Source organism: Nothobranchius furzeri, chromosome 3 (assembly GCF_043380555.1).
Source record: "Nothobranchius furzeri strain GRZ-AD chromosome 3, NfurGRZ-RIMD1, whole genome shotgun sequence".
NCBI lineage: Eukaryota > Metazoa > Chordata > Actinopteri > Cyprinodontiformes > Nothobranchiidae > Nothobranchius > Nothobranchius furzeri.
Genome location: NC_091743.1, coordinates 66,688,190 through 66,712,415, shown reverse-complemented (window position 1 = coordinate 66,712,415; position 24,226 = coordinate 66,688,190). Strand labels below are relative to the sequence as shown.

Below are 24,226 nucleotides of genomic sequence, written 5' to 3'. Positions count from 1 at the left end.
GAACTGCACAACAGTTTTGATAAATTCCAGTCTGGTTTTCGTAAAAAGCATTCAACAGAAACAGCTTTGCTTAAAGTTTCCAGTGACACCATGATGGCTGCAGACAACGGGGAGTTCACAGTGCTAGTATTGTTAGATCTTTCTGCAGTTTTTGACACTGTTGATCACAGCACCTTAAATAATAGACTTGGTGACTCGATGGAGATCTCTGGAAGTGTTCTGGTTTAGATCGTACCTTTCTAGCACAAGTTACAGTGTCTGTATAAACCAAATCATGTCAGATTCTACTGATCTGTTCTGTGGGGTACCCCAAGGCTCTGTTTTGGGTCCACTGTTGTTTCTGCTGTACATACACCTTCTTTGACAGATACTTGATTCTTTTCATAATGTCTCTTATCACCTATATGCAGATGATATTCAGCTGCACTACTCCTTTAAGGATTCTGAGTTCTACAAACTGTCTGAATTACTAGAGTGTCTATCAGCTATCACCAGGTGGCTAGAAGATAACTTCCTTCAGTTAAACTCTGAAAAGACTGAATGTCTGATCATTGCCCCTGAGAGCATGGTTCCCCTGATTAGTTTAAAACTTTGTCATTTATCGTCTGCCGTCAAGACAAACTTAAGGAACTTGTGTGTTATTTTTGACCAATCAATGTCTCTTGAAGGTCACTCAAAAACGTTGGTCCGAAACTGTTTTCATCATTTAAGAAATATCTCCAAACTGCGAAGGTTGGTGTCAAAACATGAACTTGAAATGATGCCTTTATGTCCTCCCGCCTATATTACTGTAACACACTTTTCACGTTTTAACAAAAAAGCCCTGGACCGCCTTCATTTGGTCCAGAACTCTGCAGCGAGGCTCCTAACTGGAGCAAACAGAAGAGCACACATCACTCCTATTCTAATGTCTCTGCACTGGTTACCCATCAACTTTAGAGTTCATTTTAGAATCCTGACTATAACTTTCAAGGCTTTACATGGTCAAGCTCCTCCCTATATTACTGAACTTTTAAAGCCTTATGCTCCAACCCGAGCCCCCAAGTCCACACACCAGAACCTTCTAGAAGTTCCAAAGACCAGATACAAAAGTCGAGGTGATCGCTCCTTCCAGACTGTTGCACCCCGACTTTGGAATGATCTTCCTTTATCCTTACGCAGCATTGACAGTCTGGACACTTTTAAAAAAACAGCCAAAGACCCTTTTATTTAAAGCTGCTTTTAACTAAACCATTTATTTTCTTATTTTTAACTCAAATTTTTAATCTTTCATCTGTTTATGAAAATTTATGATTTTATGACTATTTTTTCTGATGTTTATTTAATTCTGTTTAGAGAACATTTTGATTTTATGATGTTAATCTGTTTACGATTTTATGACTTTGTTTTATTTTGTTTTGATCTACGTGAAGCACTTTGTGATTCTATGTCTGTGATAAGTGCTATACAAATAAAATTTACTTACTTACTTTACAGAATTTGTTAGAAAAAAGTTTATTTGCCTCAAAAAGCTTTTCCAGCCATAAAGTTAAAGTCCCATTAGACATCATCACACACTAGTGAAATTACATCTCTGCATGTGACCCATCTCCGTGGAGAGTGGTGAGCTGTAGCAGTGGCTGCGCTCAGGAGCTATTTGGTGGTTTAACCCCCCAATCCAGCTCCTTAATGCTGAGTGTCAAGCGGGGAGGCACTGGGTCCCATTTTTAAAGTCTTTGGTATGACCCAACTGTGGATTTGGCCCTATGATCTGCCAGTGTCAGGGCAGACACTCATACGCTCACAAAGCAATGACAGAGGGTCACCCATTTTGTTCTGCAGGGTATTGTGGGAGGTAGATTGTACTCTAATGGGGGTCTGGACAGGTGCAGTGAGCTTAGGTCCTGGCTTGTATGCTACAGGTGGAATGGGTGAGTGTATGCGGCATTCACTGGGCCTGGGCCTTTAGTGGACCTAGCCAGGAATGCGTCTATGTTCCATCAACGAGGAAGGGGATCTCCAGGAGGGGAAGGATTCAACTCTTCCTGGAAGCTGAACAAATGCAGGGGTGGATTTATGTAGATATAAGTCACAGTGGCACTGGGTGGGTGGGCTCAGGCTTTGTGGGGCAAAATTAACTTTTGCACGATATTCAGAATTTTCTAGTTTCACCTGTAAATATTGAAATTGGCAATGAAATAAATTGTGTTTCTAGAAACCACTTATCAGGGAGGTTGGCTCAGAGCCTTGTCATCATGGGGAAAACAACGCATATCCTCAATCAATATGCTCTTCATGCCTTTTAGTGTAGAGTTGTGACGTTCGCGAACGAACCGATTCTTTTGAATGGCTCATAAACATGAACGATGGGAGTCGAGTCGCGGCTGGGGTTGAGCCGTTCTTTCTGTCGTTCTTTTTTTCCTATGAGTCTTTCACACAGATGCACATAAATTAGCTCCTCTGCCAGACAGAACAGTTATAGGAAGTAGTGATGTGATGTTCACAAACAAATCAAATCTTTTTAACGTGTTTTCTAAGTGAACGGTAAGAGCTGAGTCCCTGTAGAGAGCCGCTCATCTTGTCTTCTGGTAACAAACCTCCCGGAAGTCGGTAAAGTGCACCCGCTCAAACCCCACCCACCACTGTGACGGACATAGGAAGAACGCTACCCATCACCGTGAGCCCTCACACACACTGGAAGAACATGTTGCTCCTAATACCCCCACCACACACACACACACACACACACACACACACACACACACACACACACACACACACACACACACACACACACACACACACACACACACACACACACACACACACACACACACACACACACACACACACACACTCTCTCTCTCTCTCTCTCTCTCTCTCTCTCTCTCTCTCTCTCTCTCTCTTGTCTTCACTTCGTTCAAAGGAGCCAGTCTTTTGAACGGCTCTTTGAGGTAAAGGACCAACTAATGACCGGCTCCCATGAAAGAGCCATAAATCCCATCATTATTTCTTTGTACTCTACTGGTTCTAATGTATGGAAGCACCAAGTTAGCATAGCATAGCATAGTTTATTTATATAGCACGTTTAAAATGCAGCATGGGAGCTGCCCAAAGTGCTGCACAGGCTAAAACAACACACAACCATTACAAGGAGCTAAAACAAAGGATAAAAATCTCAATCAAAGGCAGATAAAACATGATGAATACAAAGAACACATTAAAACAATGATACAATAAAACACTAAAACGAGTCACTCTCTGAAAGCCAAAGTGTAAAAGTGGGTCTTTAACCGAGATTTAAAAACCGCCAGAGACGGTGCCTGCCGAACTCCAATGGGCAAAGTTGGATAAAAGACCATACAAACAAATGAGCTATAAAATCAGGAAAGCTGAAGTCCACAGACTTGGCTAAATTTAACACAAATTACATTTAGAGCAAGAAACAACTTACTTCCTAAAAAAAATTATGAAACTATATTCAGAGAGAGAAGAGGGTTCTAATTTGGTAAGTAGCAGCTACGCTGGGGGAAAAGAGGGTCTGCAGTTATCAAAGCAACTTCTGATTTGTAATCATTCTAATAAATTTTTTTTTACAACCAATTAATCTCAAATTACCTGACATAGATTGACACATATTTTTTTCTAATTTAAATAGAAAAACAGCATACTCTAGTTTGTGATTCAGGGAGTAAGGTAAAGAAAATAATACCCATAAATGTTATAATTGAGATCAATAAATAAACAATACAAAATAAAGAAAACAACTGTTTCAACTTTTTAATCAGAGTTATTTTACAAAGCTTCTTTTACCATTTTTTTATGTGCAGTGCCTTAAAAATGTTGTGATACATCACTGGTCACCAGAAACTAGTCACCTTATTTGTCAGGATCTGGGGTGAGTCTGCACATTCTGTTAATCAGTCTCAGGTCGTTGCAGGTGGGCGGTTCCGGAGAGCGGCCAGCTGCTGTGCTTTTCCCCATCACCTGCCAGCCTTTATAAGGAGCTGGAGATCACTTCACCTCGCTGGAAGATTACTCACTTTGGGTAGTTGTGCCATTATAGAGTTAAATAAAGATTTAGTCCTTGTTTTTGTGCCTACTATCAGTCGTAGTTTTTGAATGTACTCCGCCTTGTCCCACCAGGAACTCTCACCTCTGACCACTTCTGCAATAACCTGGATTTCGCCTCCGAACCTGATCTCCCTCCACACCTGGAACGACCCGCTCTCCCACCGCTCACCTCCCTTGGATTTCGGATCACCACAGACGTTGCTCACCCCAGTCCTGTCTACCCTCCCAAGCTATTGGATTTCAGCTCCACAGTAAGAACCACAGAAACGGAGTCCTCCTAGTTCTGTCCCACTCTGTCCAAGACCCTGACCAGTGTTTGTCTCAGCAGAACCAGCCCCGGAGCTGTGCTCAGCTTTACCGCCACGTCTGGCGGTGCACCTTTAGTTTCCTTAAGATCATCAAAGAACAAATAAAACATTTATTTTTCTTCTTACCTACGTCTCCTAGTGTGATTCTGCATGTCTTGGGTCAGGAAACTCCCCACAGTTATGACATTATTATTGTTGTAAAATTAAATAGTGAAACAAATAAATCACTTGTGAACTACCTGTAAATACATCAGATAAATGTCATTTGCAGTTAGTTTCTGTTTCATCTGCAGGTTGTCTCTAAAGAGTCTGGAGGCTTTATTGTCTTCTTAGTCTAACAGATTTACTTCTTTCACTAACTGGATTTCTGCTTAAGTCTCAGTGACCAGTCATAATTACAGTTACCAGCTCAGGATCAGAAGCTGCTAATTAGTAGTGTTGCTAGGCAGGTTCAATCCGTGTAGCGGATGGAGAGGTACTTCACCGTCAGTTTAACATAGTAAAAGACATAAATGTAAAAGTAATTAGTGTTATGATTTTATGTTGAACACACCCGAAAAAATAAACACTTAAGAGGGATTTCTGTGGCGCTGCCCTGTTGGTCGGCCAGACAACGCCTCCTTTTGGTGCATTTTTCAAACACGAAGTGTGGTTGGAGTAAGCCTCTGGTAGGGAGATGATTTGCTGTTTAGGCGATGGCAGTGGACAGAAAACAGACTTTATAGTGATGGAACGGCAGCATAGTTAGCAGGCATGCATGTCCAGCTTTGTGCAGGCAATGTGCTGAGTTCCACATGCACAGTCTTGTGAATTCTGAAGGGACATAGCCGTTAGTAGATGTCTGTTCTGTCACGTCGCTGCCACCTCATCGTGGGTCTCTTGGTAACGGTGCGCATAAATCCCATTCAATATTTCAGAAGTTCCGACGGTGACATGAAGTTTAGCTGCGCCTTCTCTTTTGCCTTCTTGTACTCGCCATACGCCAGCGGCTCTGGGCCAGCTCATGGCAGACATCGCTGACCCACACTGTGAGATTTTGACAATTTCTTCTGGCAGTCTGAACTCCTGCAGGTCGGTTTGAACTAGTGTCGGAGGGAGGTGGCGTCTGCTCTTTACTGGGTGTAACTGCTGAGATAGATGAGTTGGGCCCAGACATGCCAAAATCCAGCAATCAGACCATAGACCTTTGTGATGACCATCTCTCCTTGCTGCAGAGAGCAGACATTGCCAGCTTACAGTTAACAGCAATTTCTGATGTGGTCTCCCTCTACGGGCCCGGCAACCCCCATGTATCATCACATAAACACGCCCCCTTAGGTGACCATGTACCATACATATGACCTGTATGGCCCTACAGACTACCACAGCATAAAAGACAAAACTGTTACCAAACTATTACAGGCTGTTGGTCCAGCCCGGTTGCTGATCTGACCTGAATTTAAGACCAAGTTCACTGAGAAACCTTTTTTTCATTCGTTATTTTTTAAATTTGATCAACCTCTCTGAATTTCACATGCAGGCTAGACAGGAAAATATTCTTCTACACCTTTAATGAAGGGAAGATTTGACTTATATATGCATGAGCACATTGAATTGCCTCTGTGTATGAAATATGCTATATGAATACAGGTGCCTTGCCTTGCCTATTTGGACAATTACGTGTGTTTTGGGGCAACAAGGAACATGTGTGGGGACATCCTGTTCACAAAGACACATGCTTTTCATTGTCCCTCATTGAGTTAAATGAGCAGTGTGCTTTTCCAAGATCACTCTTCTGCAGAGTGGCTGAGCTGTGACTCCTGCAATCAGATGCAGTAGTATATGGCTTTTGCATCTCCAAAACCACCACCTTGAATAAAAGGTAAGTTCATTTCTAAAAGGACTTTTAGTGTCTTATTTTTCACCTAAAAACATCTCAACACATCTTTTAGAGGCAGAATAATAGTAAAACTAACAACTTCTCACTTTCTGAACTCACCTTCATTGTAGCATCTGATTGTTGAATGAAAGGTGGGAAAGAAACAAAAAATAAAACATAAAAATAAAAACTTACAAAATGCCATGAGAAAAATAATTCTGTTGCCTCCCAGGGCTTAAGTAAAGATTAGTTTTTCTAATGCAATAACAGGACTTTTAATGCTGGATTAGTTTGTAAACCAGCAATGCTGTTATTTTGTTTAAGATGATTATTGAATCTTAGCTCAGTTATCTACTATTTTGAAGCAAGTCAGGCCTGACTGAGAGGTGCCTTGTGTGGGAGGTGGTGCCCTCTACTTGCTGAATTCAGAAACAACCAGTTTAGTATACCTCCTGTTGTTTACTCATCCCACCGTTCCAAACCTATTTTCACAATGACCCCCTTTCTTGTGACCAAGACAAGAGGGCCCCCCAACTCCAACTCCTACATGCATGCACACAATTATAATGGAATAATTACAAACTTTATACAGACATGCAGAGTGATGCCATTTACACAGAGTTGTAATGGGTGTGTTATCTGGATTTTATAAATGTCATTTTCACTAATATAATCTTGGTAACCTCAGAATCTCAGCACACACAAAATTGTGGGGACACCCACAAACATGTCAGGGATCCCAGGTTGGGACCCACTGTACTAGCCCATCTGACACCCTCACACGTCCCACCACAGATGTGAGTTGAGAGGCAAGAACAAACAGAATTTTTATTCATTCAATGAGTTTAAGTTAAAGATGAAGTTAAAATGTTGGATGAACAGATTCACAAAGAAACGCCACTCCAAATCTCCTCTAGCACATCCAGCAAGCCTCTCCTCTCTTAAACCACTTAGGAGCTTTTTTGTACTTTTTACTTCACTAAAAGTCTGAAGAAATCAATCATCCAGAGTGCATTTTTCTTCATGAAAAAACATTTGAGATCTAAACTTCATTGTATCAGTGGCAGTTGAGACTTCTGCCTTGCTTGTTGAAATAAATCTGTCCTGCACCATGTTGGCTTTTCCAATTGTCCTCAGCACGAAGGAATGAAAATTAAAGGTAAACAAATAAAAACAAGATGCAGCGCTGGGCTCTTTGGGATGGCTGCAGTCTTTCACCCAATAACAACAGCTAAGGTTATTTATCTTAATTTGGCAGCAGGAATAATATGTCTACACATAATGGCAAGTATAACCAGTCTAATTGAATATAATTTGAATACCTTTTGTTTTATTGCTCGATGAGCTTTTTGTTCAGACATTTGCCCCTTCACTACTGTTCATTAAACTGTAAATGCCCTGCCCTGATTGGATTACCCTCAGTGTCTCTTCGTCCTGCGTTGACCTTGTCGTGATGTGGCAAAAGCTTATTGTAACAAGTGGTTAATTTGTCTTTCGCATGAACAGCATCAGTGCCAAGGAACATCCTTTATCAGATCACACCATTTTCATTGGAAGTGTCAGTTGTCCGATAGGTTGGTTGTTTTGACTCATGTCAGTTCCCATCACAAAGGTTGTAGGGAAATAAAATGTAAAAAATGCAGTGGCAGCACCAATCCACCTATCAATCTTGCGCTCCATCTTTCCCTCACTCATGAACAAGACAAGAATATTTTGTGTTTTCTGATTTTAATAAGGAAGGAAGCAGAGTCTGGGGACTTTGGGTAGGACTCTCCAGTCTGTGAGGCCGAGGTCACTGAGGTGGTCGAAAAACTCCTCGATGGCAAGGAGATCTGCCCGGAGTTCCTTAAGGCTCTGGATGTTGTAGGGTTGTGTTGGTTGACCCGGCTCTGCAGTATTGCATGGACATCGAGGACAGTTCCACTGGATTTGCAGACTGGGGTGGTGGTTGTTGGATAAATTATGGATACATTGTGTATGATTTTAAACGAAATGACATCCAGCCCATTTTCCCCTGGCAACAGACAGACGTTTGACCTTGCATCTCCCAGTCCTAGCTTATCAGTAAGAACGCCCTGTGCCAGCGCCTGGGTGTCTCCCTTTCGACGTCTAAAGGAATGTGTAAGTGTGTGCATTTTATCATCTCTGTGTGTCTTTTAAGAAATCCTCTTGAGAGGGCTTTTGTCCGCCGAGAGCAAAGAGACCACCGGCTCATGTGTATCATTTTATCTCTCTCTCTCTCCACTTTGGGAAATCTAAATGTTTTTTTGTTAATAAGATTAAAATGGGTTAAATTGATCAGCTTGATAATAAAACCCCTGCATGGTGAACTTTCTCTTCAGGTAACCCTGGATGGCAAAATGAAAATACCTAACAGTGGTCCTCGTATTTAAAAAAAGGGACTGCAAAATGTGTTCCAACTGCAGAGGGATCACACTTCTGAGCCTCCCTGGTAAGGTCTATTCAGAGGTTCTGAGAGGAGGATCCATCGGATTTTTGAAACTCGGATTCAGCAGGAGCAATGTGGTTTTAATCCTGGCCGTGGAACACTTGACAAGCTCTATACCCCTAGGGGGGTCCTGGAGGAAACTTGCCTAACCAATGTGTTTTGTGGATTTGGAGACGGCGTTGGACCGCACCCCTTGGGGGAAGCTGTGGGGGGTACTCCGGAAGTATGGGGTACCAGGCCCTTTGATAAGTGCCGTTTGGTCCCTGTATGACCGGTGTTGGAGCTTGGTCTGCATTGCCGGCAGTAAGTCAAGTTCATTTCCAGTGAGAGTTGGACTCCGCTGGGGCTGCCCTTCATCATCAATTCTGTTCATAACTTTTATGGACAGGATTTCTAGGCGCAGCCACTGTGTTGAGGGGATCTGTTTTGGTGGCCTGAGGATCAGGTCTCTGCTTTTTGCAGATGATGTGGTCCTGTTGACTTCATCAGAATGTGATCTCCAGCTATCACTGGAGCGGTTAGCAGCCGAGTGTGAAGCAGCTGGGATGAGAATCAGCTCCACAAAATCTGAGACCATGGTCTTGAATCGGAAAAAGGTAGAATGCCTTCTCTGGATCAGGGATGAGGTCCTGCCTCACGTGGAGGAGTTTGAGTATCTTGAGGTCTTGTTCGCGAGTGAAGGAAAAATGGAGCGTGAGATCTATAGGAGGATTGGTGCTGCGTCAGCAGTGATGCGGGCATTGTACCGATCTGTCGTGGTGAAGAGAGAGCTGAGCTGGAAGGCAAAGCTCTCGATTAACCAGTTGATCTATGTTCCTACCCTCACCCATGGTCACGAGCTTTGGGTAGAGACATAAAGAACGAGATCATACATGTGTAACATCTGAAAAATGCAAGCTTAAAGCCGTACTATGCAACTTTTTCACATTTTAAAATCCTTTTCTTGAGCCAGTATGTGCTAAAATGGTCTTTTACAGGGTTAATGGAAGTCTTCCCTGCCCCTATTGCCCCCTGTGGCAAGAATATCACACTTGCAGCTTCACAGTTGCCAGTTTTTATTTTTAGCGGCATAGAACAAACCTTTTTCAGGATCAAACAACTATTATTTGTTTCAACCTGCAAAACTCCATCAGCCACAAACAACTCCACCAGCTTCCAGCAGACGCTCAGAGTGTATCTCTTGACCAGCAGAGGAAATGGAATATTACATCTTGTTGAATATCTTTCATATTTCATTGACAGTTTAATATTTATGACCACTTTAAAAACGTTTACAAAGCATTGGCTTACTTTTGAATTGCTCTCACTAATTGTTTGCACAATTAATTTAGGGTTAGGGTTAGGTTGAATCGCCTGCCGTCTTTGACTGATTTATAGCTTCATGTCATTTAAGATATTAATATTTTTCAGCCATTTCACTTATGTGAAATTTTTTGAACTAACCCCCACTTCTCTCAGCTCTAAAGTAAACACGAGTGTTTTCTGTTTAATCTATTTTGATATTGTAAAAAAAATTTCATTTTTGAAGTTTTCATAATAAAAAACAAAATGTCTTGCATTGACAATATTTATATTTGAATTGTAGTTTAAATTTTGACTGGACTCCTAAGGTTAAAACCAAAACGAGATTGAGGTAGACTGAGGCGGAAAATCATTTGGTGATGCAGACTGTGTCAAGCAGCACATAATCAACCTTAAGGTCACTGTCCTGTGATGCTTTCTTAAAGTCAATTATGAGTCTGCCTTGAGCTGTTCACTTCCTTAAAATCCTCCCCTAATCTAATTCTGTTAATTTGCGGATAACCCCGAGTAAGTATAAAACATCCAACTGCAACATAAACTCCCTGTGTAGGGTTGGCTTTTACCACTCTCACGCTGGTGGCTTTTTCCTTCAACTGAAAACTCAGCAACAAAGCCTGTGGCTGAAGATGGGTTGGGATTCATCATACGAGCCCAATGGCACAGAGGGCAACAACTTCTACATCCCCATGTCCAACAAAAGTGGAATTGTTAGAAGTCCATTTGAATATGCTCAATATTACTTGGTGGACTCTATGATCTACAAGCTTCTAGCCTTCTACATGTTTTTCTTGATCTGCACCGGAACCCCTATAAATGGCTTGACGTTGTTTGTGACGGCTCAGAACAAGAAGCTCCGCCAACCTTTGAACTACATCCTGGTGAACCTCGCCGTGGCCGGACTCATCATGTGCCTCTTCGGCTTTACCATCACCATCACATCTGCTTTAAATGGCTACTTCATTCTTGGACCCACCTTCTGTACTCTTGAGGGATTCATGGCCACACTAGGAGGTAAAAACTAAAGGCCACTTCATTTCATGGCCAGTTGTTTAACCTTTCTCATCTTTTCTGTTCGTGCAGGTGAAGTATCCCTCTGGTCCCTGGTTGCCCTGGCCATTGAGCGGTACATTGTTGTGTGCAAACCCATGGGAAGCTTCAAATTCACTGGAACTCATGCTGGAGCAGGAGTCCTCTTCACTTGGATCATGGCTTTGGCTTGTGCTGCACCCCCCCTTTTTGGCTGGTCCAGGTAACACTCTCAGCTCTTTTAATCCCCTTAAGCTTAATGTGACTTTAAATCATTTGGCGAACACTTTTGTACTTCTTATTCACTCAGTTTAAGACAGCTTTGTTATTTAGAGGATACATCCTGTCACCTCGTAATGAATCCTTGATGCTACTTTGTAAAACGTCACACAGGTACATCCCTGAGGGCATGCAGTGCTCCTGTGGACCTGATTACTACACTCTGGCTCCGGGCTTCAACAACGAGTCATACGTCACCTACATGTTCGTTGTTCACTTCTTCATCCCAGTATTCCTGATCTTCTTTACCTATGGGAGCCTCGTCCTGACAGTTAAAGCTGTAAGTGAAGATTAAGAAAAAACTGAAAGGCTTCCATCAACATTTATTGAACAGATTCGTTGTCTTTTCTCAAATCTCTCACCTAACTGGTCTCTGCAGGCTGCAGCTCAGCAGCAGGACTCTGCTTCCACTCAAAAGGCTGAGAAGGAAGTAACACGTATGTGCTTTCTGATGGTGTTGGGCTTCTTGGTGGCTTGGTTGCCGTACGCATCCTTTGCCGGCTGGATCTTCATGAATAAAGGAGCTGCTTTCAGTGTTCTGACCGCTTCCATACCTGCTTTCTTTGCAAAGAGCTCAGCTCTATACAACCCTGTCATCTACATTCTGATGAACAAACAGGTTGGTATACTAGTCAGATTCCTTTCTTTGTTTTTTATTTTTATTTTTTTTTGTTTATATAAACCATTAAATTGCTCCTATGTCTTTGCAATTTCAGTTCCGTAACTGCATGTTGAGCACTATCGGAATGGGTGGCATGGTGGAGGACGAGACCTCAGTTTCAGCAAGCAAGACAGAAGTCTCTACCGCTGCTTAACGAATCATGTGTCTCAATCATGACAACTTTTGCATGTCTGTGTACGCGTTTCTCAATGATTGCTTTCAGGATTCACACGAGCCCAATCAAAGAAAAGGAAAACATTTTAGAACTGTTGCCAAATGAATTTATGGATTCAACCACTTCTGGATCAAACAAATGAAGGACTTTAGTCTAATCTCGATACATGTGCAACCAAATGAGTCTACCATGACTGTGGGGGTTTTCTTACACAGCTTTTGCTCAATGTGTGGCTGCGAGCGCAGATGTGTGTGTGTGTGTGTGTGTGTGTGTGTGTGTGTGTGTGTGTGTGTGTGTGTGTGTGTGTGTGTGTGTGTGTGTGTGTGTGTGTGTGTGTGTGTGTGTGTGTGTGTGTGTGTGTGTGTGTGTGTGTGTGTGAGAACAAGTGAGAGAGGTTTTGGTTGAACTTGAGAACACGTCAGCTCAAAGCAAAGGCTGGAAAACACTGGAATCCTTCAGCTGCTGAATGTACAATCAGATGTGGGACATTTGCAAGGGACTTTACAGGGGTGACCAAGTTTAACTGGTCTACTAGTGAGATTATTTTTATGCAATTCATGAAAAAAGAAGAAAAAGATGTAAATAGTCACAGTTAGACAATAAATGCAACCATAAAGACGATGGATTGGTGTGTTTATTGGCATTAACATTTTCTTGTGTCTTTAACAGTACACTATTAAATCTCAATTATTTACAAGCAGAAGGAAACATTCAGTTGGGTCGAACATGGTTTGTTTCCAAAATAACAATAACACAACATTTACCTTGCAGGTCACTAGATTTAAAATGATTACCATTCAAACCTGATTATTGCAGAGAAAAATAGACTTACTTGTTGAAACCAGCATGCACAACTGCAGAACTGGAACACAACTAACATAACTGTCCCTTCCATACACCTAAAATGGTCTTCTTGGGAGCTCTTGGATATGTCTCTTTAAAACAAATAGAACCAGTGCTAGTTCTGTGCTAGTGCCAGAGCTAATACTCAGCTGGTTCTTTAAAGGAACTGGTCCTTTTTCCACAGGCTAGAGTCTCTGTCGGCTGAATACACATTCAATTTTGTTGCAAAGCATGATACTCTTGATTTTTGGATTTATAATATAGAAATACACACACACACACACACACACACACACACACACACACACACACACACACACACACACACACACACACATACACACACACACACACACACACACACACACACACACACACACACACACATTGTATGAACAAATGTACTAAAGTACATTAATATAAAAATATGATGACAAACGACGCAACTAACAACATAAACAGGAAAATTAAAAAACCACGTGATTGGAAAAAAGCATGTATAAGTAAAAAGATGTGTGTTTATTATAACAGTTCATCATGTCAGTGTTTCTACCGAGCGCTTTCAGTTAGCAGAAAGAAGCTGATGCTGCCCTCCGCAGGTTATCATGGGAACAGCATCTGGCACCACAGTAGTGTGGTGTGCAATTTGTTCCATTTGAACTTAAAAGAGACGATTCTACAGAAACTATCCACATCGCTAACACACCACCATGTCCTACAGGACTAATTACTGTTAAACACACACTTCTTCCTTACCCAACGGGCTGTCTAGATCCTGATGGACCCCTTTATTTCCAGCTGATAACCTGACCCTAATTGTCAGGCTGTGGATCCATGCACTGTAATTTTCTTCAAAGAGGCAGTTCTGGACACCTGCATGTGCTTAGCATCTCTGTCAGGGGGGCCGGCAGAGCCGAGTGTCACCTCTCTTTGTTCTAATTGCTCAGATCAGATGGGAGGCTGCACGCAGAGCCCCTAATAACAAACCGAGTGCACTGCAGCCATAATGTGAGCTGTAAGGAAGCCTGTATCAGCGCAATGTTTCCAGTAGCTGCAGCTGTTAGCAGGAGATTCAGAGAGTTGGATTTTATTTCAGCTGCTATCCTACAATCCACAGTCGAATGGGCTTTCAGGTTATTATTTTATTATTATTATTATTTGTGACTGATAAAAAAGAAAAGAAAATTAACATTAATACTTCAACGTTTTAACTTTAGATTTCTGCACAAAACACAACAAAACTTTCATGCCTACTGAATGCAGAAATGTGGGCACCTTTCTGCTCTAAATACCTGATTATGCCGGGTGCTCAGACTTAAACCAACCTTGTTTCCAAAAAGTGTGAAATTACCAACAAAAGTTTGACTTTTTACAGCTTCACCTATCATCAAATAAACACTGTGGTTCCTTTTAAGTCAACGCTTATTTAAACATCAAAATCAACATTAAACAGCAAAAAGATGAAAAGTAAGCAATAGAAATAGAGAATTTAGTTTTTTTAGCTAAATCTTTTTTGTATTTTATTGGAGACAGAATACTTTATCTGAGTTAGAACTCTGGATGTTTGATGCTGCCTGATTGGACAAAGCTGAGGAAGAAACAGTGACAAGTGCAATATGTCTCTTCCTTATCAACCATCTTCCATGTGCAGGTTTAACACCATCAGTCTTTTATATCTACTTTTTTTTGGCCAAACAATAAACTATTTGTACACTTTTGTGTAACAAACAGAAAGTTACTTGACATAAAGTCACACACTACCTCTGTTTTTCAGATATTTAAAGATTTTCTGATTTCTGTTCAGTTTTTCATGAAACAGTCATTGGTTTCTTAAGTATATTGATTCTAATTAGTGGTCTGGTTTGTCCTTGGAGTTTTTGGCTTGACAGCCTTTTGTTTCAGGAGGTTTTCTGAGGAAAACGCTGTAATCGAAGGACAGTTCATCGAAGGAACAATCACTTCCCAGCAATCTGACTGAGGGAGCTTGATAAAGGGGTAATCCCACACTGGGATGGTAAATGAACGGTAAATGGTCTGTTTTTGTAAAGCGCCTTCTTAGAGTTCTACAACCCCCCCAAGGCGCTTCACAACACAGTCATTCACCCATTCACACACACTGGAGGGGATGAGCTACGATGTAGCTACAGCTGCCCTGGGGCGCACTAACAGAAGCGAGGCTGCCGAACACTGGCGCCACTGGTCCCTCCGACCACCACCAGCAGGCAAGGTGGGTTAAGTATCTTGCCCAACAACACAACAGCAGCATTCTCTGGTTGAAGCTGGGATCGAACCTGCAACCTTCCTATTACTGGACAACCCGCTCAATGTCCTGGGATCTATCTCAAGTGTGCAGCGCTGTTCCTGTATCAAGTTTCCTCCTCAAATCTCATCAAGTAGTGTGTGAAAGCAAAGAATCAGGAAATGGTTCAGTGGATTTGGCAACAAAAGGGTCATATTTAAGTTCATTATTGTTCATTAAAATTGATACTCTGGTGTGTAATTAATACACGCTCACAGATGACTCCCTCTCATTGTTGAATTTTAACAGCATTCTGTATGATGGTCATGGTGGTAAGAAGGTTTAGGTATTAGTCTGTATTATTTTAACAGTCTTACACGTGGTGACACAAGTTCACCGGGGGGTTAATCCCTTTTGCCCTGAAGTTGTGATAATCCTAATACACAGGGTGAAACACGCTCCAACAAATGGGATTTTCCATGTTTCTTTTTCAGTGTGCCTTTGCACCACATTGGCTCAGATTTTCTCCTCAGACAGAAAGACATTAAAAATCTGACGAAAAATAGACGCAGACACACCTTTTCAGATCTTAGGAAATCAAATCAAAACATCGTTGAAAAAAAAAAAGAAGCAACAAACTAAAAGCTTAAAATTCTTGTATAACAGCATTTTTAACCAACAAAATCAATGATGTTCCTGTACAAGTATGGCTCTTCAGGCATCTCTAATACTAGACTATTAATAAAATACCACAAAGTGAAAAGAAAACACCTCAATAACAATTAAAACAATTTATGTCATAACTTACAAAATGCATCACTGCAATTGAAACTAATCCTAATGTAAATCTCTAAATAGAGAGACTTTAGGGCTGCATTACCATCAGGAACAGTGGTGTAATTAAACAACACAATCAAACACCAGACACACACACACACACACGCGCGTGTGTGTGTGTGTGTGTGTGTGTGTGTGTGTGTTTCAGGAGAACTTAAACACTTATGTTACTCTTCTTAAACAACGCTTTTCTCTTCACAAAGTGTAAACTTCCATTCAAACATTTATTCAAAACTGCAAATAGTTTTCAATTTAAAGTACATTTCAAAAGTATTTCATTTGAATAAACCCATTGAATCACACTCAGGCAATTAAATTAACACTTAAACTGTGTACGTTTGTGAAATCAACACAAAATAGTTAAAATATGAGTTCTGTAGAAAGCTGAATAAAAAGAACAAAGCATTTTTTAACATAATCACAACAAATTACACCTCAGAAACATTAAGCTTACCGTGCATCTTCTGTTTGCATCATTTAAAATAGGAATAAGTCCTTTCTTAGTGCCAAGGCCAACTGAGGGGATTTTTATAAGCTCTTTAGAGCCAGTTTGAAACTACAACTATTAACTTAGTCATCAAAGGGAAGTGAGAGTTATATTGCTTGAAAAATATCGGCAATGTGCTGTTTCAGCGTTGCTTTTCTGGAGACGTATTTCATATTGTAGTTTTGTGTTCTTATGTTCTGTCTTTGAAGCTGAAGGTTCTAGGCATTTCTATGAGTAATTAAAAATGTAATGAGTAATTTCAAAAATACAGTTCAGTTCCAGTTATTTTAGATACAACAGCTGAAACCAGCTCAGTGGCCTAGAGGTATGAGTGTTCTGGTATGAGACTTGGAGATTATGGGTTCAGATCCACGGCCAGGTCATATTTTAAAAATAGGACTTAACGCCTTCCCACTTCCCACTCAGCTTTCAGGTACTTGATTGTGTGTGTGTGTGTCTGTGTGTGTGTGTGTGTGTGTGTGTGTGTGTGGTGGTGGTGGGGGGGGGGGGGTGTAAATTACCAAATGGTTCCCGAACGCAGCCACTGCTGCAGCTCACTGCTGCAGCTCACTGCTGCCCAGAGCGTTAGTGGCGACTAATGGGACTTAAACTTTTTTATTTGTTCCAAAATAAAGCTAAATTATCCTAAAGGAATCAGTACTTATTAATACTTAGGCTCCACCCTCAGCAGGAGGGACACAGGGGAGGTCCAAGCTTGGGATCAGGGGTGGCACTGGCCCACACTGGAACCCCCACACCTCCCGAGAACCACCTTGAGTGATCTGGATGCTACTTTTATGGTTTATTTGCGTGTACAGGAGATTTTACAAAAGCACTTTAATAGTGAATAAAGGCAAGCTTTTGTTTTTGAGACTTTTTTGAATAATTCCAACATTTCTAACAGCTTTACACATTATACACAATGTTTGGGGTTCAAAACTTAAGTGTAAAACATATAAACAATGTAAAGAACACTAATATTAAATACATTTTCTTAAAATATTATGTAAAAGCAGATAATCCAGAAGTGTAGTTGTAAATTTAAGTTTGATTAAATTAAACTGGTCACATCTCATTGATGAAAATCATGGGCGCTTGAGAAGCAATGCTGTTCTCTCTCTCATAAACAACAGTTTTGCCCAGATACGTATCGGGCAGACTGAAGCTGACTTGTGACTGGTTGATGCTAGCTTGTCTCTGGACATGCTTAATGCTGTCCCCCTTTGACTGAGTGAAACTATCTTGTCTAAAAAGACCAAGATCATCATCTTGTTGGTCGAAGCTGCTCTCGCTGTAGAGTCGCTCTCGCATTTCCCTCGAGCGTTTCCCAGAAGCACTCCTGGTGGGGTATCTCTGGCCAGTCTTGTACCAACCAGTTTCTTTGAAAGCAAACCAGATGTTTCCAGACCACAGGATAACGTTCACAAAACCAAAAGCCTGCAGGCAAAATAATAAAATAAGCACAAACACAGGTGGATTATTTGGGCAGTAATCTGTTTGTTTACTTAATACTTACAGCAGATGTATTAAGACGAGACCAGAGTGGCTCCTGCACGGCTGCACATCTGTTCTCCTGAGCTCTGCAGGCAGAGATGAGAAGAAGAACCTCTGTTGGGTTTGTGGCCGTCTTGATATCGGTGAGACTTTTAGCCCAACAGCAACTGCTGACCAGCCACATCAGGGAAAAGATGCCAGTCACGACAAAATCCTGCTCCGGACAAGAAGATGCAAGAAAGTCATGCTCAGCTGGAAATGATAAATACACTTCCTGTTAACAATCAGAACACGGCTGCAGAAATGAAAACCTGACGGACCACAAGTGGACCTCTGTTGTTCTTCAGGTACTTGTTCTGGTAGAAGATGTAGACAATCGTAGCCAGCAGAGAGTAAAGGAATGAAAAGACTCCCACAGTCACAAAAAACTGAGCGGCTGAGGAGAAGTCGCCATCGAGGAAAACGACCTCTTCTCTCTTTGCTTCACACAGCGGAGCTTTAAAGTGCACCTGCTGCAATCTATGAGACACGGAGAGAGGGTTGGGGTTCGAAAGTGTCACTTTTCATATCTCACTGGTAATCTTGGAGATTATCTATAGGTCCAAAAAAGCAACAATACAAGAAATGTTTCGTATTTCTTCCTCTGGATTATTTTGTATTGTACTTTTTGAAATGCTGCATTCATACATTTTAAATAGATCACAACTATTTTTGTCTCATCATGAAAAGCCTGAAATTTCATTTATCATTATCTAATGAAAACGGATACTGCTACTCAAGTATCCTTGTTTATACTTCAAAGGAATTAGACTTGACTACTTTCTCAGACTACCCAAAAAAGAAAGTAGGAATAGCAAATAAGAGTAGAACTCAACCAGATTATGAGACTAACTGTGTAACATCATCAGGTTCAACTGCTGATGCGCTGTCATATTTTCCCTTCCTCTTCATTTTTTCTTGTTTCTGCCGACGGGCCACTGCTGGAACCTGAGTTTCCCAGAAGAACCTTTCCAAGGATCTAACAGAGCTCTCTCTGAATTTGAAAAATAAATAAATGTACCCATTCTGTATAACAGGGTTTTAGAAAATATTCTTAATTAATTGTACAAAATTGATCATTTTAATATTTGAGTCAAATTAATATGAGATAAGAATGTCTAACTTTTAATCAAACATCTCCATAAATTTTAGATTTTTTTTGTTAAGCAAATATTTTACAGTCAACTAATTTATGTTATAAAAATGAGAATATGGTGCAAAAGTACATTTATTTAAGTAATTCGACTTAGACTGAGAGACCTTCTAAAGGCTAAGGAACACTTTGCAGGTGTTTTGGATTCATTAGCTGATTAGACTGTGACACTTCGAGTCCAGTATATGAAACCTTTTCATCAGCTGTAAGCCAAAATCACAACTATAACAAGTAAAGGCTTGAAATGTAAGGCTTTTCATGTAATGAGTCTATCTCTTATATTAGTTTCTCCTTTTACGAAGGTTTACTGAAACAAATAAAATTTAGCACCATATTCATCTACAGTATTTTTGATTTTGCCTGTATGTTAGATGAAGGGGTAAAAATGTGCTCCAGTGCCAAATAAAGGGTTAAATGCAGCAAAAACATTATTTCTGTCAACATTCTCTCCAATTTTCCTTATGCACTAAAAATATGTATATTTATGCTGCAACCTCAACAAGGTTAACCCACTTTTTAATAACCACTAGACGGTTGAAGGAAGAGGTTTGGAAGCTTGACACCATGTATTATGTAAATTTATTCACCAACTTCACATTATTCATTCTTTCCAGCTGCTGTCAGAATATTTTTTGACCTAAAAGAAAATGTAAATGAACATTTTTAAATCTTATTCAACAAACTCAGTTCCTGTAATACAATGCCAACATGCATGCTGTAAGATGAGTGCAACACCAACCACCTGCAGACGCGTCTGGACTGAGAGAACTACGAGCAGAACTATGTCAGGTCAAGACTGAAGGAGATTAAATTGGGTCGGCTTCCTGTTTAGCTGTCCAACAGCCTGATTTTAAATTGGATGAGTTTCAGGAGAGAGCTGCTCCTTCGTCTGACAACAAATGAAACGGAGCTTTTCATTGGCTGCAGTAAAGCATTTGTTAGTAATCTCAGTGTGCTTCAGTTTCAGTGATTTGGGCTTTTTTAAATGTATGTTTGGTTAAAAATAAAGCAGAAAAAAAAACAGATTTACCTGAACGGATATCCAAAATCAACGTTGATGCTGATGTTGTTCTGTCTCCTAGCTGCACAGTCCACTTTAACCTGGAGGTTGCCATGGTATCCTCCACAGGTGGCAAACGCGCAAATGGCAAAAATCTAGTCAGAAAAAATAATAATAAATTAGGTGAAACATACCTGTTGATTTTTTAAATGTTCTCCAAACCAGAGAGCGAGGAAAGCTAGGTTCTTATTAAATACACATCAATAAATTACATGAGTGATTATCACAGCACTGAAAACAAAACCTGAATAATTTAAACATAGGAAGATAATTAATAGAGCTGCTCGCTGTGCGCTGGAAGGAGGCCCCAGCAGTGGAGTCAGATTCAGTCAGTGTTTTGTTCTTATATTTTAATTTACTCAACCATCAAAATATTCAAACAAACGCTAAATATTTTCTACTACAGTAAAATTTTCATCAATTTTGATGCCAAATGTTGTTGAGAGTGTAATCTCTTCAGCCGTCGTCTGTTGGGGTAGTAGCATTAGAAGCAGGGACCTGAAAAGGCTCAACAGCCTAATAAAAAAGGCTGGTTCTGTTCTGGGGACGACTGTGGAACCACTGGAGGAGATAATGCAAAGAGAAAATTATGGACAACCCTGAGCATTCTCTTCACAAGACTGTCCGACAACAGAAGAGTGTCTTCAGTCAGAGGCTTCTTCAGTTTGGCTGCAACACTGACCGCTACTGGAGATCCTTCCTGCCAACAGCCATTGTAATATACAATAACTCTTTGAAGACTTGTTTATTATTATTATTCTGAACTACTACAGCAATCAATTTCCCTCTGGGATTAATAAAGTATTTTTGAATTGAATTGAATTGAAATCAGACACAAAAACCTCAAAAGTCCCAGGATATTCATCTCATAAAGCCAAAAGAAGCACATTTCACTCTAAAATCTAAAGATTAGATAATAGGAAACTTACCGGAGCAAATATAACCATACACATTTAAAGATCAAAGAGCCCAACTCCACACAGCGCCAGCAGCTGTATCATCAGGATGAGATGTAACTGATGCAGACAGGAGCAGAGCGGTTCTTCCAGTAGGGAGGGAAGGAGGGGGTGACATGCAGGAGGTGTGTCACCCCCTCCTCCCACCCACAGTCCATCAAAGAGCAGGAGGCAGAGATTTAATGGTCCTCAACCATCAACATTATCTACTGTTAAGAAATTTAAAAAAAGGAAATCTTTGTAGCTTAATGAAAAGTTGGAAGATAAGATCCTGAGTGTATCCAAAAGAATCTGTTCTGAAACTAGGGCCGCTTTAGAAACATGAAGCAAATAAGATCTGGGCTATCATATAAATTATTTGTTGGTCTGAACTAAATCTGGAGACTGCAAAGAGCCCATGCGCTTCTGAGAGTGTAGAGCAGGGGTGTCAAACTCATTTTAGCTCAGGGGCCACATTGAGGGAAATCTAGTCCCAAGTGGGCCGGACCGGTAAATTAAAAACAACTTCAGATTGTTTTCTTTGTTTTAATACAATCAATATAAAACAAGGCTGGAGCCTGAGGACAGTGTATCCAAAATAGTACAAGTACAACACCTGAAGTGTACTTGAAGATTTGAAAAAAATTAAAAATCAATAAATAAATAAAACATTCCTTAGTGATTCAAAGAGCTTACAGATCAAATGGCTAGATCAGTTTCATGCAGCACTTAAAGTACATTTGACTCATTTTACTTTACATCTTTTAGCTTTCACCAGCACATCAATATCAGAAGTCACATCCTGAGTGGCAGCCAACTTCAGGATGTGATTCAAGTTCTTGTGTGAACCTTGAGCGCAGCTTTGTTTTATTTATACTCATTACAGAGAAAACTTGCTCACAAAGATAAGTTTATTTTCACTCTACATTGTAAAGTATGAAAATAAAGTTTACACAACCGTCTCGCGGGCCGGATTTAACCTGTTTGCGGGCCGGATCCGGCCCCGCGGGCCGTTTCTTTGACACCCCTGGTAGAATCTTGTCACGTTGAAGAAAATTCAAATTTTTAAAAAATATTTTCTGGATTGTTCCAAAAGGAAGAAAAAAACAATATTTGTTTCGGGTTATGAAATAATAAACCTGACAGCTACAAATATTAAAACTGTTAAATACTTACAACTTTCCTTATTTAAGCCTTTGACTGTTCCTGAACTTGCAGCATAGTTCATTTATTAAAATAAATTACAAATGAAGCAAAAGATGTAAACTTCAATAACTCTTGATGAGATTTAACGTCCTTACAAAATTATTTTAGTTTCAACATTTTCATGTATGAGGATCCATTGTGAAATAAGTCTCTTGCTGACCTCTTTTGGTGAAATTCGTGTATTTCAGTTTTATGTTTTATTCATTTTAAGGACTGCTCTGAGCTTTACTTCAGACGTTAACTTGTGATTTCCATCAGAAAACACAAAGTGTAAACAACTTAGGTATGTGAGAAAACCGAGTGTTTTTATGTAGAAGGGGACATGATCTACTGTGACGGACGAGTTGGTGGAAATTGTGTAGGTGTCTGAGCTCAGCAGTTCCTTTATAAATTAAATTAAAGTTTGCTGATTTCAAGGTAATTTGATGATGATTGAATGTGACTGGGTGCCTTGTTTTATTCACAGAAAATGGATTGGTGGAGTTTTTTTTGAGGAGGAACTACAAACAAAAGGACATCTTTGTTTATCAGGTTGGAAAAGGTCATACAAGTTTAGACACCATGAGAACTCATCTGCTCAAATGGTATTAAAGGTGCAATTTGTAAGGATGACATCCAGCAGTCAAACATAGTTACTTCGCTCCATTTTTTATTCCTAAAACCACTTTTTCACTACTGTTCTGTGAGTTTAATGGATATGCACCAGAAGAGTCAAGAGACAAGCAAAGATGAGTCATACACAGTAAGTTGATAAGTATACCTACATTGTTAGTACTCTTAAGTGTTTTACGGTAGGGAGCACTTACTACAGTTATTTCGGTAGTTTGTCTGTAGCATTACAGGAAAAGTGGTTGTTTGCCATCTTGCTGTTATAGTTCTAAACGACTCATTAAAGGAAGTAAAACACCACCATTGACTCATTATTCACGTCAGACCCACATTTCATTGTAATATCGAGTTGTTGGTTGAAAAAGTAGCTTGAGATCATTTTAGAGCTGATATTTGCTTGTAATTCACTGTTAGCTCACATTTAGCCTCTGGCTTGCTTCCCCCGTAAAAAACTGAGACCTGCAAAAGATAATGATTTAATATTGATTTACATTTCATTATGTTTGTGTTCTCATTTGTTTTATCTTTGTATGTATATATTGTAAATACTTATGGATTGTCTTTTGTTAACTGATATAATGTGGTTTATTCAACCAATAAGATCGCTGTCAGTGACGCATAAAGATGACGTGACAGAATAAACCAGGTGTTCCCTGATTGAGAAGCTAAGCAGTGATGTGGCTGTGTTTTATTTTCCTCCGTCGACACGATTATTGACTCTGCTAAAAGGTTATGGGCCCAGTACTACCCGGTAAAAGGAGCCTGACTGATGGATTACCCCCGACACATTAAGAGGGAAGATCACGTTTGGTGAGCCGCCGACAACCCACACCATGAGCCAACGAGCGATGGAATCCAGAAGCTGGTGGGCAAGATTGGTATTTGACGGAGACGAGCAGAAATACAAGTTGTGAGAAACCAAATTTCTAGACCACTTACGTCTGCAAGGATTAAAATACACTATATTGAGCACCGATGAAGGTGAGGCTGATTCTGATGATGAGAACAAGAACGCGGAAGCGTACGCAGAAGTGATCCAATTCCTTGACGACAACAGCCTGTCCCTCGTAATGAGACGCCACTGACGATGACCGCACAGCACTACGGATATTGAGGGACTACTACGCTGGCAAAGGTAGACCCAGGATCATCGGTCTTTATACTGACTTAACTTCTCTTCAGAAGACACATGATGAAAGTGTAACGGAGTATA

At 40.5% G+C, this 24,226-nt stretch overlaps 2 protein-coding genes across 2 annotated transcripts; one reads left to right on the top strand and one right to left on the bottom strand.

Annotated features, from left to right (window-relative positions):
- Nucleotides 1-10,336: 10,336 nt before the first annotated feature.
- On the top strand, nt 10,337-12,729 carry LOC107385170 (green-sensitive opsin). The gene is made up of 5 exons (XM_015958867.3): nt 10,337-10,981; nt 11,051-11,219; nt 11,390-11,555; nt 11,655-11,894; nt 11,992-12,729. Exons 1-5 carry the CDS (start codon nt 10,597-10,599, stop codon nt 12,088-12,090), a joined length of 1,059 nt encoding a protein of 352 aa, XP_015814353.1. The 5' UTR covers nt 10,337-10,596; the 3' UTR covers nt 12,091-12,729.
- A 3,509-nt stretch (nt 12,730-16,238) lies between these two features.
- synprb (synaptoporin b) lies at nt 16,239-22,155 on the bottom strand. Its single transcript, XM_015958869.3, has 5 exons — nt 21,193-22,155; nt 20,234-20,358; nt 18,332-18,530; nt 18,034-18,225; nt 16,239-17,954 (listed from the first exon to the last, which is right to left on the bottom strand). Exons 1-5 carry the CDS (start codon nt 21,214-21,216, stop codon nt 17,583-17,585), a joined length of 912 nt encoding a protein of 303 aa, XP_015814355.1. The 5' UTR covers nt 21,217-22,155; the 3' UTR covers nt 16,239-17,582.
- Nucleotides 22,156-24,226: the final 2,071 nt, after the last annotated feature.

Coding starts and splice junctions, on each gene's coding strand:
- LOC107385170 (XM_015958867.3), top strand. CDS start 10,597: ATGGGTTGGGATTCATCATACGAGCCCAATGGCACAGAGGGCAACAAC. Junction 10,982..11,050: donor ATTCATGGCCACACTAGGAG/GTAAAAACTAAA, acceptor CTGTTCGTGCAG/GTGAAGTATCCCTCTGGTCC. Junction 11,220..11,389: donor CCCCTTTTTGGCTGGTCCAG/GTAACACTCTCA, acceptor AACGTCACACAG/GTACATCCCTGAGGGCATGC.
- synprb (XM_015958869.3), bottom strand. CDS start 21,216: ATGTGTATGGTTATATTTGCTCCG. Junction 18,531..20,233: donor GATTTTGGATATCCGTTCAG/GTAAATCTGTTT, acceptor CGTGTCTCATAG/ATTGCAGCAGGTGCACTTTA. Junction 17,955..18,033: donor CTCGTCTTAATACATCTGCT/GTAAGTATTAAG, acceptor TTTTGCCTGCAG/GCTTTTGGTTTTGTGAACGT.